At 32.0% G+C, this 14611-nt stretch overlaps 3 protein-coding genes across 5 annotated transcripts; 1 reads left to right on the forward strand and 2 right to left on the reverse strand.

The window, feature by feature from the left end:
* Positions 1 to 2324: 2324 nt before the first annotated feature.
* Positions 2325 to 3196, reverse strand: LOC124926170 (40S ribosomal protein S17). Its single transcript, XM_047466351.1, has 2 exons — positions 3111 to 3196; positions 2325 to 2944 (listed from the first exon to the last, which is right to left on the reverse strand). Exon 2 carries the CDS (start codon positions 2931 to 2933, stop codon positions 2493 to 2495), a length of 441 nt encoding a protein of 146 aa, XP_047322307.1. The 5' UTR covers positions 2934 to 2944; positions 3111 to 3196; the 3' UTR covers positions 2325 to 2492.
* Positions 3197 to 5944: 2748 nt separating this feature from the next.
* On the forward strand, positions 5945 to 7179 carry LOC124924724 (xyloglucan endotransglucosylase/hydrolase 2-like). Its single transcript, XM_047464719.1, has 2 exons — positions 5945 to 6601; positions 6690 to 7179. Exons 1-2 carry the CDS (start codon positions 6135 to 6137, stop codon positions 7177 to 7179), a joined length of 957 nt encoding a protein of 318 aa, XP_047320675.1. The 5' UTR covers positions 5945 to 6134.
* Positions 7180 to 9373: 2194 nt separating this feature from the next.
* LOC124923972 (calmodulin-binding protein 60 D-like) lies at positions 9374 to 14016 on the reverse strand. Of its 3 annotated transcripts, none has more exons than XM_047463985.1 (10): positions 13876 to 14016; positions 13463 to 13595; positions 13310 to 13385; positions 13167 to 13225; positions 12579 to 13072; positions 12287 to 12447; positions 12005 to 12208; positions 11458 to 11689; positions 10010 to 10652; positions 9374 to 9930 (listed from the first exon to the last, which is right to left on the reverse strand). In XM_047463985.1, the coding sequence occupies exons 2-9, from the start codon at positions 13567 to 13569 to the stop codon at positions 10027 to 10029; spliced, it is 1959 nt and encodes a 652-aa protein (XP_047319941.1). In that variant the 5' UTR covers positions 13570 to 13595; positions 13876 to 14016; the 3' UTR covers positions 9374 to 9930; positions 10010 to 10026. The 3 variants fall into 3 exon arrangements, with proteins under 3 accessions (XP_047319941.1, XP_047319940.1, XP_047319939.1); XM_047463984.1 differs by having other exon boundaries at positions 13463 to 13758; positions 13876 to 13957; XM_047463983.1 differs by having other exon boundaries at positions 13463 to 13974.
* Positions 14017 to 14611: the final 595 nt, after the last annotated feature.

A 14611-nucleotide genomic window follows, 5' to 3' on the forward strand; every position in this document is an offset into this window, starting at 1 on the left:
AATATTAGTAGCATGGGCAAACATGCCCTAATAATTTGTTCCATATCTTTGTAAGATCTGATTCCCAAACAAGTGGGACAATAAGGACCCCAAAATGGGGGAGGGGGCAACACCACTCGCCCTTTTGGACTGGCTTTTGGATCACAATTGGAATTTTATTTCCACTCCAATTAGCTACAATGATGATTTTTCACAATCTTGCGGGCATGTTCTTTAGACCGATTCCATAAGGTCAGCTTACCAGATATGGAAATTCCCTCGATTAAAAGGTGCAATCACATATTGAGAGCCTATATAAGTGCCTTAACTCATTAAACGTTTCACTCACCTTCTATCTTGACTTTCACATATACATTAGAGAATGCGGTTTAGGGTCTTGCTTGAAGGCTTAGAGAGGTCAATTCAGCCAAGGATGACTTGCCGGATTGAATTAATCTTTTCGTTTGTGATCGTATACCTTTTTTTTATCCGGCAAGTTTGTCCTTGGCTACATTGGTCTCTCTTCTTCTCAAGTAAGACCTTGTGCAGTTTCGTATGTTTATTTTAGTTGTCGCCAAAGGCTTGAGGCCCGTTTAGACTTACTTGACAATCTTACTAATATATAATATTATACTAGATTAGCTAACATATGATTTGTTTTATAAGAGTAAATGAGTTAGGTGGTTAGTTTGCGGATTTAATGTTTAGCTCGCTTTCAAAATTAAAAAATTAAAAATAAAATATATAAGTTTTGAAACATATGATTATATTATTTATTTTGATGTTGATTTGACTTTCTTATAAATTTGGTGTCTTTACAAACAAAATACATAAATAATTTAAATAGTCAACAATAATCGTTAAATTTTAGAGAGTGGGATAAATATTGATAAGAATTTTTTTTAATGAAATTACATTTATTGAGTTTGAAAAAAAATTCAAAATTTTAATTCAAACATTCTCATTTGTTTTTTCACTCGCATTTATTGATATTTGATATCATAACAAATTATAATTAGTTTGAATAATATTAATAAAATAGTAACAACTTTTATATATATATATATATATATATATATTTAAATTTAGGATGACCATCTCTTAGTTATCAATTTATAATAACAAATTATAATTAGTTTGAATAATATTAATAAAATAGTAACAACTTATAATATATATTTAAATTTAGGATGACCATCTCTTAGTTATCAATTTCTTCACGATATCCTAATAATTAACAATTTAAAATATATATTATTAATATTAATAATGTCACTAATTTAAATAATTATTTAAAATATTTTTTCTTAATAAAATTATATTATTAAAATATATTATAATAAATATACATTTTAATTAAATTAAATTTTAAAATATTTATCATCTAACAATAAGTTATAAATATAATAACATTAATAAAAAAATTAATAGTATTAAAAAAATAAATTAAAAGTTATCACATATAAAAGTAAGCTTGTAAAATAATTCTCTTTTAAATTATATATATAAGCTTGTAACTATATACTTCTTTGATGAATGTTGTACTGAAATACCTTACTATAGGATATATATCCAGCCAAATTTATGACGTGAAACCTAACAAGCTCAAACCCAAGTCAGACGTAGGCCGGGATATCCACCTCTTTTGCCTCTAAAAGAGAAGAGAGGCAAACCCAAGTCAGACGGAGGCCCGGAATATCCACCTCTTTTGCCGCTAAGCAAGAGAGGCCGGGATATCCACCTCTTTTGCCGCTAAGCAAGAAGAGGCAAACCCAAGTCAGACGGAGGCCCGGAATATCCACATCTTTTGCCGCTAAGCAAGAAGAGAGGCCGGGATATCCACCTCTTTTGCCACTAAGCAAGAAGAGGTGGGAGGTTCTGCATTTTATTAGCTATATAACAACATATATCACTTATGAGCAATCAAACTAAGTAGTTATTTAGGAGAACATATATCTTATAATTACACAATTTAATATTGTTGGTCTGATTAAACTGTCATTGTTTAGCAAATGATGGCAATTCTGGTGAATCAAAGTTGAACCTGTCACAACTCACAATCCTTTCTTTGCAGTTTCTTATAACATTGGTAATTGCTGCTAAAAGTATGGAGGATAGATGCATTGCAATTGAACTTAAATCATCCTAAATATGGTTCAAGTCTTCCTTCAAAAATCTGCTCTTTCTACATATTGCCCTAAACCATCTCAATGGGGAACCAATTTTCATGTAAAAGAAAGCCAGGCAGAACATTTGGTGGTAGCAAATGGATGCCAACTTAAACTTTCTATTGATGGGTATTTCAAAACAAAATTAAAAACAGAAGTGCCAAAGCTTCTTGATCCTATAAGCAATTAGCTGAGCACATATCCAACATGATCAAATATGTAACAAAACTCAATCCATCATCGAATTTATCAGTGTATCATAAATTAAAACCCAATTCATTAAAAAAAAACAATAAAGTATGACAGCAATAATCAAAACATTGATGAAAAACTGCCTCTAAAACATCAGTACCTCTTCTTGAAACCCCCAGCAGCACCCCCCCTACCAAAAGGTGCAGATGCAGCAAAAGACTGAGGCTCAACTTCAGCTTTGATAACACCCGGAAGATCGCTCATTCCAAGGGAAGAAAGCATGTCAAGAGTCTCTTTATCAACCTCAATAACATCAGTCTTGATTGCAGATTCTTCTGGAACATAATCCATACGCCTCTCACGCTCCTCTTCTTGCAGCTTCAATGAGATACCTCTAACTGGTCCTCTCTGAATCCTCTTCATCAAATGAGTAGTGAAACCAGCAATCTTGTTCCTCAAACGCTTTGAAGGGATTATAGCAACTTCCTCCATTATCTTCTTGTTAGTATGGAAATCCAATGTCATCTTGGAATAGTACCTCTCAATGATATGCCTTGAGGATTTCTTCACTGTCTTGGTGCGAACACGACCCATCTTGACAGAAACTAAGTACAAAAGAGAAAGACTTTATAAATATATATAGCTAATCAATCGAATTCATTCAAAGGTTTCTTCTTATATCAAAATCAATTTAAGCAATTCAAAGTATTGAATGTGATCTTCATAAACTGAATCAAATCAAATCAAATAATTGCAGAAACATGTTCTTACAAGTTGGAAGCCGCTTCGGTTGATGCTGCTGTGCGAAGAAATTCTCTGACGCGAACTGAGGTAAGGAGCTCGGCAGTGTTCGCGTTTGACCTAGGGTTTATATTTATATCCTTCTTCTTCACCTCCATCTTATAGGCCCACAGAACCGGCCTTGTTTCTAACTTGGGCTATTTCACTAATTGGGCTCGATTGAATTGGATTGGATCAATCAGCAAGAGAAATGAAAAAATTAAATTAAATTATGACCCACAAAATTATTATTATATATATATATATATAACATTCACTTAACTTATAACATTTTATATTAGAATTCGTGACTTTAATCTTTTAAGCTCAAGAATCTTGTCACCTACTTTATACATTTAAATTAAAATTCTAAGTTTAATTCCATTCGAAATAGTATTGAATTAAGATTTAATTATTATGTTTGAAAAAACTATAAAATTGTAATTTAATTTTATTTTATTATTTTGTTTGAAAATAATAATAAAAACAATTTTGAATATATATTATTAAGATATTAATTTGACACAAGTTATTACGATAGTTCAAGTTTTAGTTCTTTTTTCTAAAGTTTAAATTTTATTAAAAAAAATATTTGTTTGACAGGTTAACTTATTAAATTCAAATAAAAGATATCGATTTGACATTTAGATTCATAAATTCTAAAAAAAAATTATTAGTTCACTATTTTAACTTTTTAAATTAAAAAATATATATATACTTGTTAACTTACAAAATTAAAAATAATATCAATTCAACATTTCAACCTCTTAAATTTAAAATATATATTATTAGTTAACCATATTTAAATTATAATTTTGAGTTAAAAATGTGAAATTGAGAAAGGAAAAATTATATTGATTGGAATTCCACTAAAATTTTAATTCTTAATCTTTGATGGTTTATCAAACTAAAAATTAAAATTAAACCTTTTAATTTTAATTTTTATCAAACACATCATAAATTTCAAACTATGTATAAATTGATAATCTTAATATTAATTTTATAAAATGTTAAGTTTAAACTAAGGATAACAATGAGGTGGTTCAGTACAAAAATGTGTTTATTTTCCCGGCCTCGTTCTACTTCGAGTATATATTATTAGAACTATCCTCATTCCGTTCGGTTTCAGGTAATTCCCGAAATACAGTTATATCATAATTTTAATAAAAAAATATCTTTACAAAATTATATATATTTTTTTAATATTATATATATTTGTAATATATTAAATATTATATTATTATAAAAAAATAAACTTAAAATTCTTATAAAATATAAATAATAAATATATTGCTGATGTTATATATTTAATTGAGTACGAGACAAAATCGTTGTAAAATCAGGACATAAAACACAAATATCATCAATAATCAACTATATGTCAAACCGGGAAAAAATACTCTAACGAAATAATTCGAGTTAAAAATCGTGTGACGAATTATAATTATCCTCCCTAACTTAAACCTTTCAAATAATGGCAATCTTAGTTATAATTGGATCTATAACATCAACTAAGAACTTGCTTATATTCTTTGTGTAAACTATATTGATTCACTAACATAATTGTGATATATATATTTAGAGACAATACACAAAATACATTTATTAGGATTACAAGACATTCACTAATAATACTCATATTCTTAGCAATATTATAATCATGTATTACTTACTCTCCTCATGAAACAAAACCAAAAATTAGGTCTATGAATAGAAAGAAACCTAATATCTTAACAAACTTGAGAACATGTCAAAAACAATAAGAAGCAACCTGGGAACAAAACATAATTGTTAGCTATAAACTATTTCAATTAAAACTTTCTTCTTATTAAAATTAGATCAAGTCACAATTATTACTTCTCTAATTGTCAAAATCTCAACCTTGAGAGGATCAAAAACACCTTCATAGTTTCACGTCATACACCTTGAAAACGTTGTTTTAACGATTACAATTCAACCATAGTTGAGAATTTAAGTATCATATTCACCCGTAATCGCATTTGTTTGCTCTAAATAATCCTTCAAGAATTGATCCCAGAATTATTCATCCATCCTTTTCACTTCCAAAAGATAATAAGAAATGTTAGGATGTTAGGATAGAACAACACTCAAAATCCATCCATTGTTTTTATGTCTAGCACTTTTTATTTTTTTTATCACAATCACATTGAACCATTTTTGGATAAAGCAAGAGGCCCAGTTTTTAAATAGAGAAGGCCAACATGTCATGTAAAACTCTAACAAAGGCTCTAGACCAAACTCCATCCTAGAGTACTACATATGTTTTGTAAAACTATTTCTATCATGTTCTATTGTTTAATCAATTAAATGTCAAAAATCATGTCCAAGATACTAAATATGTTTATTTCTATATTATGATTTTTTTGCACATTTAAAAAGAAATAAGAAAAGTAAGTTTCTCAATTACTCAAGCACATTTCTCATTGTAAGATCCCCTTTATTACACTTTATCATATTAGTTCTATGATAATTTATTTGAATGTGATCAAAAAGAGTCTCTTCTCTAACATTCATTTATAATTTCCGTATTATCAATATGTAATCTAATAGTAAGAGACAATTAAAAAGGTTTTGAGTTGAAACAGGATATAACTTGAAGTATCACACTAATTATTTAAAAAAAATAATTATGAATCTTCATAAATTAATTTAATGGCAAATTTAAAAACCCTAATTTGATATTACCAATGTGAGTAGAGTATTCAGACCGTTAGCATAATTAAGAAGGCTCTCTCTCTATATCTCAAATCATATTTATATACATACAACGTGCTCTCAAGCAAATCCAAGATCCATAACTCGTTTTTGACAGAAACCCATGTTTTCTTTTTCTTATCATTAAATTATTCATCTCATTGATTCCTTCTTCACCTTTCTTAGGTACATCTTTTCCAAGGCAGTCAATATCTAGGAAAAAAATCCTAGTATTTCTCTCCAACATCCTTCACCTTCTTCTCTCTGTATTTTCCCTAAACCAGAGTACCACTACCAGCCATGGCTGCTAAGCTGGTTATTTTCTTCTTCTCTGTATTGATTGGATGCAGGGCGGCTGCTTCTGCTGCTGGGAATCTCTTCCTCAGGGATTTCGATATAACATGGGGAGAAGGAAGAACAGAGTTTAATAATAGAGGAAAAGTTCTTAGTCTATCACTTGATAAAGACTCTGGATCCGCTTTTCAATCAAAGAAAAAGTATATGTTTGGGAGATTTGATATTCAAATGAAACTAGTCCCTGGAAACTCCGCCGGCACCGTGACTTCATTTTACTTGTCCTCGCTTGGAAATGCCCACGACGAGATAGATTTCGAGTTCTTGGGGAATTTGAGTGGAGATCCTTACATTCTTCATACTAATGTATTCAGTCAAGGTGGAGGAGGAAGAGAACAACAGTTTTATCTATGGTTTGATCCAACTATTGATTTCCATACTTATTCCATCGTTTGGACGCCCAAACAAATCATGTAAGTTTTATCATATCCTTACTTACCCAGAACAATAAAGATTGAATCTTGAATGTTGAATGTTGAATCTTGATTATGGTTTGGTCAGGCTTTGTGTGGATGGAATAGCTATTAGAGAATTCAAGAACTTGGAATCAATTGGTGTGCCATATCCAAATAATCAATCTATGAGAGTATATGGAAGTTTATGGAATGCTGATTTTTGGGCAACAAGAGGTGGGCTTGTTAAGACGGATTGGAGTAAGGCTCCATTCATAGCTTCTTACAAGAACTTCAATGCAATTGATTGGTCTTCATCTTCTTCATCATCTTCATGTGGGTCGAATCCTATAAGGAGGAGAGGAGGAGATTCGGGGTCGGATTCAGATTGGGAAATGGAAGAAAGGGTGAAATGGGTGAAGAAGAAATACATGATATATGATTATTGTCAGGATCTTGAGAAACATTCTCATGGTCTTCCTTCAGAATGTTTACTGGCGGCGGCGCCACCGCCACCGCCACCACCACCACCGCCAACGCCGGCGAGAACACGGCGGCAGAAGATGAAGAACAAACATGTTGTTATTGGTGTTGTTTAATTTTTATCTACTTGATGATTTCTAGTTCTTTACTATTCTTTCTTTAATATTAATTAATTTTATCTATCTATATATATCATAATCATCTTGTAATTATTAACTTCAATTCAAATTAAACCAATTTTTCTTCTCTCATATTGGCCTAGATCTCCAAGTTAAAGGTTTCTTTGGATTTTGGTGATATTCTGGTTATTTGAAAAATTAATGATTGATTATGATTTTGAGACTGTATTTTTTTTAAATACTTAAAAGAGTTTTTTTTTTAAAGTTTGAAAAAAAATCGTTTAAGTAAAACGACAATCATAGCACGTCTTCTCCCGGGTGATTTTTTTATAGAATATGCTTCTGACGCATTTTAAGATAATTCTTGCTAGTGAGTCTATTGAGCTGACAATTAGACTCTCTTTTAATTACATGACCAGAACTCTCGAAGAAGAACTGACAAAGGGGCTAAAGTCGCTATAGGTTACGGGGACACGAGACAAACCTAGAATACACTTTTTTTGCAAGTCATCTTGAGGCTTTCAAACGGATTCAAGCAATTGATATCCGATTTACTTTCTTAAACGAATCTTAGAAAACGTCGTAATAATAGTATTATGAATGATACGACGATCATTAAAAATTCTACGATTTCTTTTCAAACCGATAATCTACTAAAAATAATTAAAATGACAACTCAAATATGTAGATTTGTCATATTAGACGTATTAATCCAAACTTCCCAATAAATTGATAGATAAAAAATAGTAAAATAATTTGAGTTATTTAAATAACTGAATTGAAAAATCCGACATAAGTTTATTGACTATTTGCATAAGTTTATTAACTATTTGCAATTTGAGATTTGAGTTACAAAAAATGACATTAAAGAAACTATCATGATATCATTATTATGATCTTTAATAGTAGGCACCAGGTAAGCCTACCTTGTTTGATTCTTTAATAGTGCTACTATATTGTTACTATTTAATATATTCCATTGGGATTTGGTAGCATAACATTTTCATTTTTCTTGTTGAAAAAGTAAAAGGAGTGTATTTAATATTCAATAAATTGAATTTGTCAGAAAAATGTTACAAAAATAGAAATCATCTCTTTAATGGGTTGACTCAAATTCAAACTTATAGTATGTCATGCTAACTTTTCAGAAAATAAAACAATGTAATAAAAATGAGTGCAAGATTATCTCTCTTTTCACAACTTACCATAATCTATATTTAAAGAAACATAAGTTTTGATAATAGGAAAATAAATAGAAACAAAAGAACTGAAATAAAAAAAAAAAGTTGTCAGAAACATTGCACCAATCTTCATGTGCATTTGTCTTGTCCTTTTACTATAATTTTTATTTTATTATTGTAATAATTGAACACTTACAAAATTCAGGAAAACTTCCAAAATAAAGTTTATACAAAATAATATATTTAAAAGTGTAAAGACTAAATTTCAGATATTTAGTTGATAATTTGATTAAATAAATAATTCATGATAAAGTTGGTTAATTTTGATTAATTAATAGAGGGGAAAAAACACAACATCATCATAACAAGGAGAGGTGTTTAGAAATTAATTACTAGTACTTGTCCCATTTTATTCTAATTTCATTATAAAATTATCATATATCTCAACATTTAACAATTTTAACACTTAATTTCAGCTAACATTATTTAAAATAATAGATTAGTTTAATATATAATATAGCTAAAAATATCTTCAAAATAGTATTGTCCATAGTTCTTTTTGTTAATAGACAAGGACAAAGTGATTTATGTTCTTTTGGCAGAAGAAACATCCTCATTTCAATTAATGGACACCTTATTTCCTTGTGTTTTGTGTATATGATTGAAATGGACACCTTATTTCCTTGTGTTTTGTGTATATTCACGAAACATCATACCTAGATGTTGATCGTTTTGGATTATTTAGACAGGAAGAAGAATTTATTCAAAAAGATTCAAATAAAGTTTATCAAATGTTACGAGTTCAAATTTCACTTACAACGTTTTAAGTTAATGATAAGTAATGAACAAAGGGTACCATCATAACTTATTTAATAATAATAGTCCTGATTAGTGATGTCCATGTGAGCGACAAAACAAATAATAACGAGTATGATTGAAATAAATAAAATAACATATCATTGTTGTATTGCAGCAAACACGAATCTTTCTAAGAACTGTAAAAGCTGAAATGATATTCAAATTGGCCCATTATAATTAAGAAGAAGAAGAACAACAAAGCTAAATAATAGAGATTCTTTCTGACATGCTTATTTAATTAAGCTGAAAAATGCTACTAGTGGTTACAGATAATGCTGAACTTGATACATAATAGATTACACACACACTAAACAATAATGTTTTATTAAGTTCATGAAAACAACATTCAAAAAATAAAATAAATACAATACATTAGACATTGCTTAATTTCCTCCTCCCCTGATGTAAACTTAGCTTAGCTTCTCAACCAAATGCCTAATAATCTTGAGTCCTATATCATGATTGAGGATTAACTTTGAAACTCATTTACTTACACCAACCAATCTTCACAATGCTAAAAACATACACCTTAATAACAACCCCCCAATTTGTAGTCATTACATTACTATATAACTTAATTATGGAATTCACAAAACAGGATTAGCCGTTACCACCGAAAGGGCGTGGGTGGGGAGGGGCTGGTGGAATCTACAGAAACAAAGGCCTTCCACACACAGGTTTTACTTTATTGACCTGCGAACTCAATTAGCTGTTGCAGAAATTACACAACTTTTAAGTCTATGGTTTAATGGATGCATATAAGGTTAATAAAAGGAGAAGAAGCACACCTCTTATGGGCGAAATTCTAGTCATCGTCCAGCTCCACAAGCTGTGCACGCCTCCTCTCTGCTGCTTTCTTTCTGATAAAGAAGCCCCATCTCATAGCTGCTTTGATTTTCAGCCATCCGGCAACAGATTTTCCAGGACGACTACTATCCTCGTCGAAACCAAAGTTCATGTTTGGAGTTGGAGCCGACATGTAATTGGGGAAACCAAACCCATCATCTGATGGGATATTTATGTTGCTGCCTCCCATACTGAATAGTCGAAGAAAATGCTGCATCTCATCATTCTCAAGCATCTCATGACTTCTCATGCGAATCTCATCCTCTGACATGAATTCCTCAACTACACCCTTTCCTCTGCTCTGCGACCAGTCATCGTATGGATTATTATTAGCGTATTGTTGTTCGGCGGCAGCAGCAGATGAGGCATTGTTCATGCCCTGGAAAGATGATGAAGATGGTTGAGGAGGACCGAGTGCCAGTCCCACGTTGTTGTTACCATATCTAGTACCGTTCTGGGTCTGTTGAGAATTGTTTATTTGATGCTCTTGTGATGAAAACATGTTACCGTTGTAGTGGACACGGGGTTCAGAATCCAGGAAGTGAGGCGGACCTGGGAATTTGTTTGCCATGCTCTCATTATAACCTAAAGTCCGCATAAAAAATATAAAAACAGTATTTAGCATAATCATTACAGTTTTGTTTTTTAATTTTTGAAGCTAGCAATATCAAAGACTTCAAAAACTAATGATCAAAAGAAGTCCTTACCAATACTAGAGAGATGATACAAAATAAACAAATCTATTACATAGCTCAAGAACAACTATCACTAACACAGAATTCAATGGAGGCTGTTTCTGTAGCCGGAGTAGTAGGATATATTAGGAGATTGTTGGAACTTGGATTTTTGCAAAAAATAAAATAAAACTATTCTTTGATGTAAAAAGTGGTTTATTTGGTTAAAATGACAATATATCCTAGTATTTAAAATTTTAATATAAAAAAGGTGTTTTTGTTATCTTAGTTGATGATTTAATGAAAGAAGTGTTTAACGATGAGATGGTGGTTTATTTGGATTAACACATCAAGGAAGCCCCTATGGTAGTAGTATACGGGTAGTATGGTAATTCGTTGAATGAAATAGCTTAAATCTGGTTTATCTTCTTAAAAATCTTAGGTCGCACTCATCTCATCCATATTTCTTCTACACATCTTAGATCTCTAAGCTTATACATAGCAGTTTCAGAAGTGTATCGAAATTCTCCTGAAAGCCCAAACAAACCAATGTAAAACTCACCACTCAATATCTAAAACATTGTGCTGCAAAGATTCATGCTATGAGTTGATCATCATAGGAATGTCAAATTTCTTGCTCTCTTTTCCCAAAGAAGCCCAAACGTGCAGAAGAAAGCATGACAAGAACATGAGAATAGAATAAAATAAAAAATTACCAAGTGGCAAGCTTGAATCCCCTGCAGACTGCTCGGAATGAACTGAAGCCGATGATGGTGTGGAAAGCTGATTATCAAAAGAATTTGGATAGTCAACAGGACCAGGTAGTAGTTGATTGCGAGATGCACTTGACTTCTTCGGTTGGGCATAGCCCAAGAGGGACTCCCCATCATACTCAATAACTTGGTTCCAGTTTTCATAAGCTTTCTTCACCAAGGTATCAACACCCATCTGTGGTTTGGAAAAAGAAACATAAAGCAACAAGTATATGTAGGGTTCAATGATTCCTTCTTCCTTTTCAAATGATAATTACTTTAAATGACACAATGAGCCTACTTGTAAATTAGGAGTTTGTCATGATCTCATTGGATTATCGCCGTAATTAAAATTTCTTTTGGATTGTGATCTATTATAGTATATTTTTTGTTGCTTCATTTGGTATATCCAAATTATAGTATAATTTTCAGATCATGATTAACATAAATAAAAAGTTGATACCAAAACTGCCTAATAAGGTACTAGATTAATATGCTATAATACACCAACCTTCTGGGCTTCAGGGAGAGAATGAACGGGGAAGTATTGTTCACCATTTATAAGCCCACTTAGCTCATAAATATTGTTGAAGACAACACCAACATTTCTTGTGTCATCTGGATAATACACATAGAGTCTCCCACTCAAAACACAGGTCTTGGCGTGCTCTATGAGGGCATCCCACATCTTATTAGACATACCACTTCCAAGGGTCTACACCAACACAAACTTGAGTTCAAAAACAATTATAAAGTGGTATCTTGTTAAACAGTATACAATTGATGCACTTACACTTCGTAACTTTGGGGGATCTCTGACTACAAGACGAAGAAAGTCCTCCACTGTGAATATTCCTGCTTGATTTAGTCTTTTATGGAATGACCCGTCTTTACCAATCTTCTCCAATCTCCAAACATCGTCGTTCAAAGCAGGTGGATAGTGCTTCTTATATACTGTCAATGAGAGAAATTACCTCAAAACCAGGTTATGGAACTCTAAGAAAGTAATAACTAGGGCCTATTTGGAAACACTTTCTCATTTGATAGAAAAAGTGTTTCCAAATGGTTGGGGCCATATAACATACATTCTCCTCGGTGATCTTTAACAGTGAAAGCTTCTGTCTTTGCCTCTCTTATGCGTATTCCTTCAGCATATCCCGAAGAAACTCTGAGACCAAGGCGGAACTTTCTGCTTCTAATCCAACTCGAATTATCTGTAAATGAAAGCTCGCCAAGGGATCCTACACCTTCCTTGAGCGAGACTTGCAAATCTCCAGTCAAAAGAGGTCTCTTGCCATCACGCTCTTTTACAACATGGCTCTCGAATTCTTCTTGTCTCCAGTCTTCATCGTTTTCATTGTTGAAATCTCCTTCCAGAACAACCACTTCCAGCTTCAGATTGGACTCTGGACCGTATGTTACAACTTGACCCGCATTAGCATCAAGCAAAACAAAATGGATTGCAGCACCCTGCTCTCCCTCCACCTTTCCTCCTGTGAAGAGAGGAAGAGACAACCTGGATTTAAAGTGAAGCTGCAAGCTCCGTCCATCTGGCCCTTCAATTTGTCTAGGGGATGATCTGAAAGATCAGAAAATCAAGGAACCGTTCCATTAGTACTGCTAACAAAACTAATGATGTCCTAGATTCAATGTTATAGAAGATCCCTCCCTACCTTCCAGACAGTCGAGGAGGGGCTAATTTTGCTAGAGCACGTTCAACTTCTTCACTAACCTGTCAAGTCATCCATGGGAATATAGTAGTAAGCAAAAGGGGATATAAACTAAAATTAAAGAATGAAAAGTCATTTAATCTTACAACTCTACGCAGAATGGGTTCCAAAGATGAACAAAGTTTCTGTAAACTGTCCAACTTCAAAGCTTCAACAATAACACTGGCGAAAAGCAACAAACAAACAAACAAAATCAAGACAAAAATGGGCATAATTGACCAAAAGCAAGTCAGACTTACCTGGCCAAAGCCGGCCGCTTCCTCTCAGGCTGCTGCTGTTCATCTTCTCCTTCCAAAGGTCTTTTCCCCCTCATAGAGTTAACCCTCTCCATATACCTGGTATGCATTTCTCCTCCACCTACGTTTGGAAAACCTAAAAGAGTCTAGATATCAACAGCCCGCAAAACCCACAACCACTAATCCGATGACAAATCTTTTTTTTTCTCAAAATCGAAACAGCAACAAGACCCACCAGCCCACGGATCTGGAAAACACAACCAGATCTCGCAGACTAGATCCCCCACGAAAAAAAAGGCCTAATTGAACAATCAAAAAGCGAGGAAGACTCAGCAGCACAAAAAAGAAGACTTCTAACAATCGAGTAGAACAGATAAACTAGAGATGTAATTAAAGCAATGAACTTTGTAAAATACCAATGAAACACGATGTTCTCTTTCTCTCTCTTTATCTTTCTTTCTTTCTTTCTTTCTTTATCTGTATGGATGTATGATTGTATTGAGTGAAGTTGTTCTTGTTGAGTCTGGAATTGGTCAACTCTGGCGACTATAAGTATTGTAGGAGATGGGTAGCTCGTCAATATGGCCGTGCTTAATTCTAGAAAGATGAATTTTTTTTTTTTTTTTTACCATTTCTGTTTTTTTGTCTTCTTTCGGTTTATATTTTGGTAATCGATGTATGATTGGTTAAGGATAGGGAATACCTCGGAAGATCTGGGCCGTCCAATTCCCAACATATGACACTTGCCACGTCAGTCAGTCAGTCAGTTCGCGGCTGGAAAATATTAACCTGTCATAATAATTATTGCCAAATTTATATAAAATTTATAACGGAAATTTTTATTTAATTAAGTCACAGTTTCTTTTCTCAATTTATAATGTAGATGATGACAAATATAGTCAAGTTAACTTTAACATTTAACATTAAATTCTTAAAAAAAAAAATTAAGGATGAAAATCTGATATATTGAGTAGGTAATAATTTATTTATTTTTTTTAATAATTTTTAAAAGGTATTGATATATATAAATAAAATAAAAATAAAAATAAAAATTTAAAATAAAAAATATTTTAATATTTTATTTTATGAATTAAGTGATGTAATCAGTGAAAGTTAGAGTGAAATAACATTTGATTTGGGTAGGTTATTGAA

This window comes from Impatiens glandulifera, chromosome 2, assembly GCF_907164915.1.
Source record: "Impatiens glandulifera chromosome 2, dImpGla2.1, whole genome shotgun sequence".
Lineage (NCBI taxonomy): Eukaryota > Viridiplantae > Streptophyta > Magnoliopsida > Ericales > Balsaminaceae > Impatiens > Impatiens glandulifera.

Excerpts from the sequence above, each read along its gene's own strand:
- LOC124926170 (XM_047466351.1), bottom strand. The coding sequence starts at position 2,933 with ATGGGTCGTGTTCGCACCAAGACAGTGAAGAAATCCTCAAGGCATATC.
- LOC124924724 (XM_047464719.1), top strand. The coding sequence starts at position 6,135 with ATGGCTGCTAAGCTGGTTATTTTCTTCTTCTCTGTATTGATTGGATGC. Across the intron at positions 6,602-6,689 it reads TGGACGCCCAAACAAATCAT|GCTTTGTGTGGATGGAATAG; the intron begins GTAAGTTTTATC and ends TGGTTTGGTCAG.
- LOC124923972 (XM_047463985.1), bottom strand. The coding sequence starts at position 13,569 with ATGCATACCAGGTATATGGAGAGGGTTAACTCTATGAGGGGGAAAAGA. Across the intron at positions 13,386-13,462 it reads AAGCGGCCGGCTTTGGCCAG|TGTTATTGTTGAAGCTTTGA; the intron begins GTAAGTCTGACT and ends GCTTTTCGCCAG. Across the intron at positions 13,226-13,309 it reads AACCCATTCTGCGTAGAGTT|GTTAGTGAAGAAGTTGAACG; the intron begins GTAAGATTAAAT and ends ATGACTTGACAG.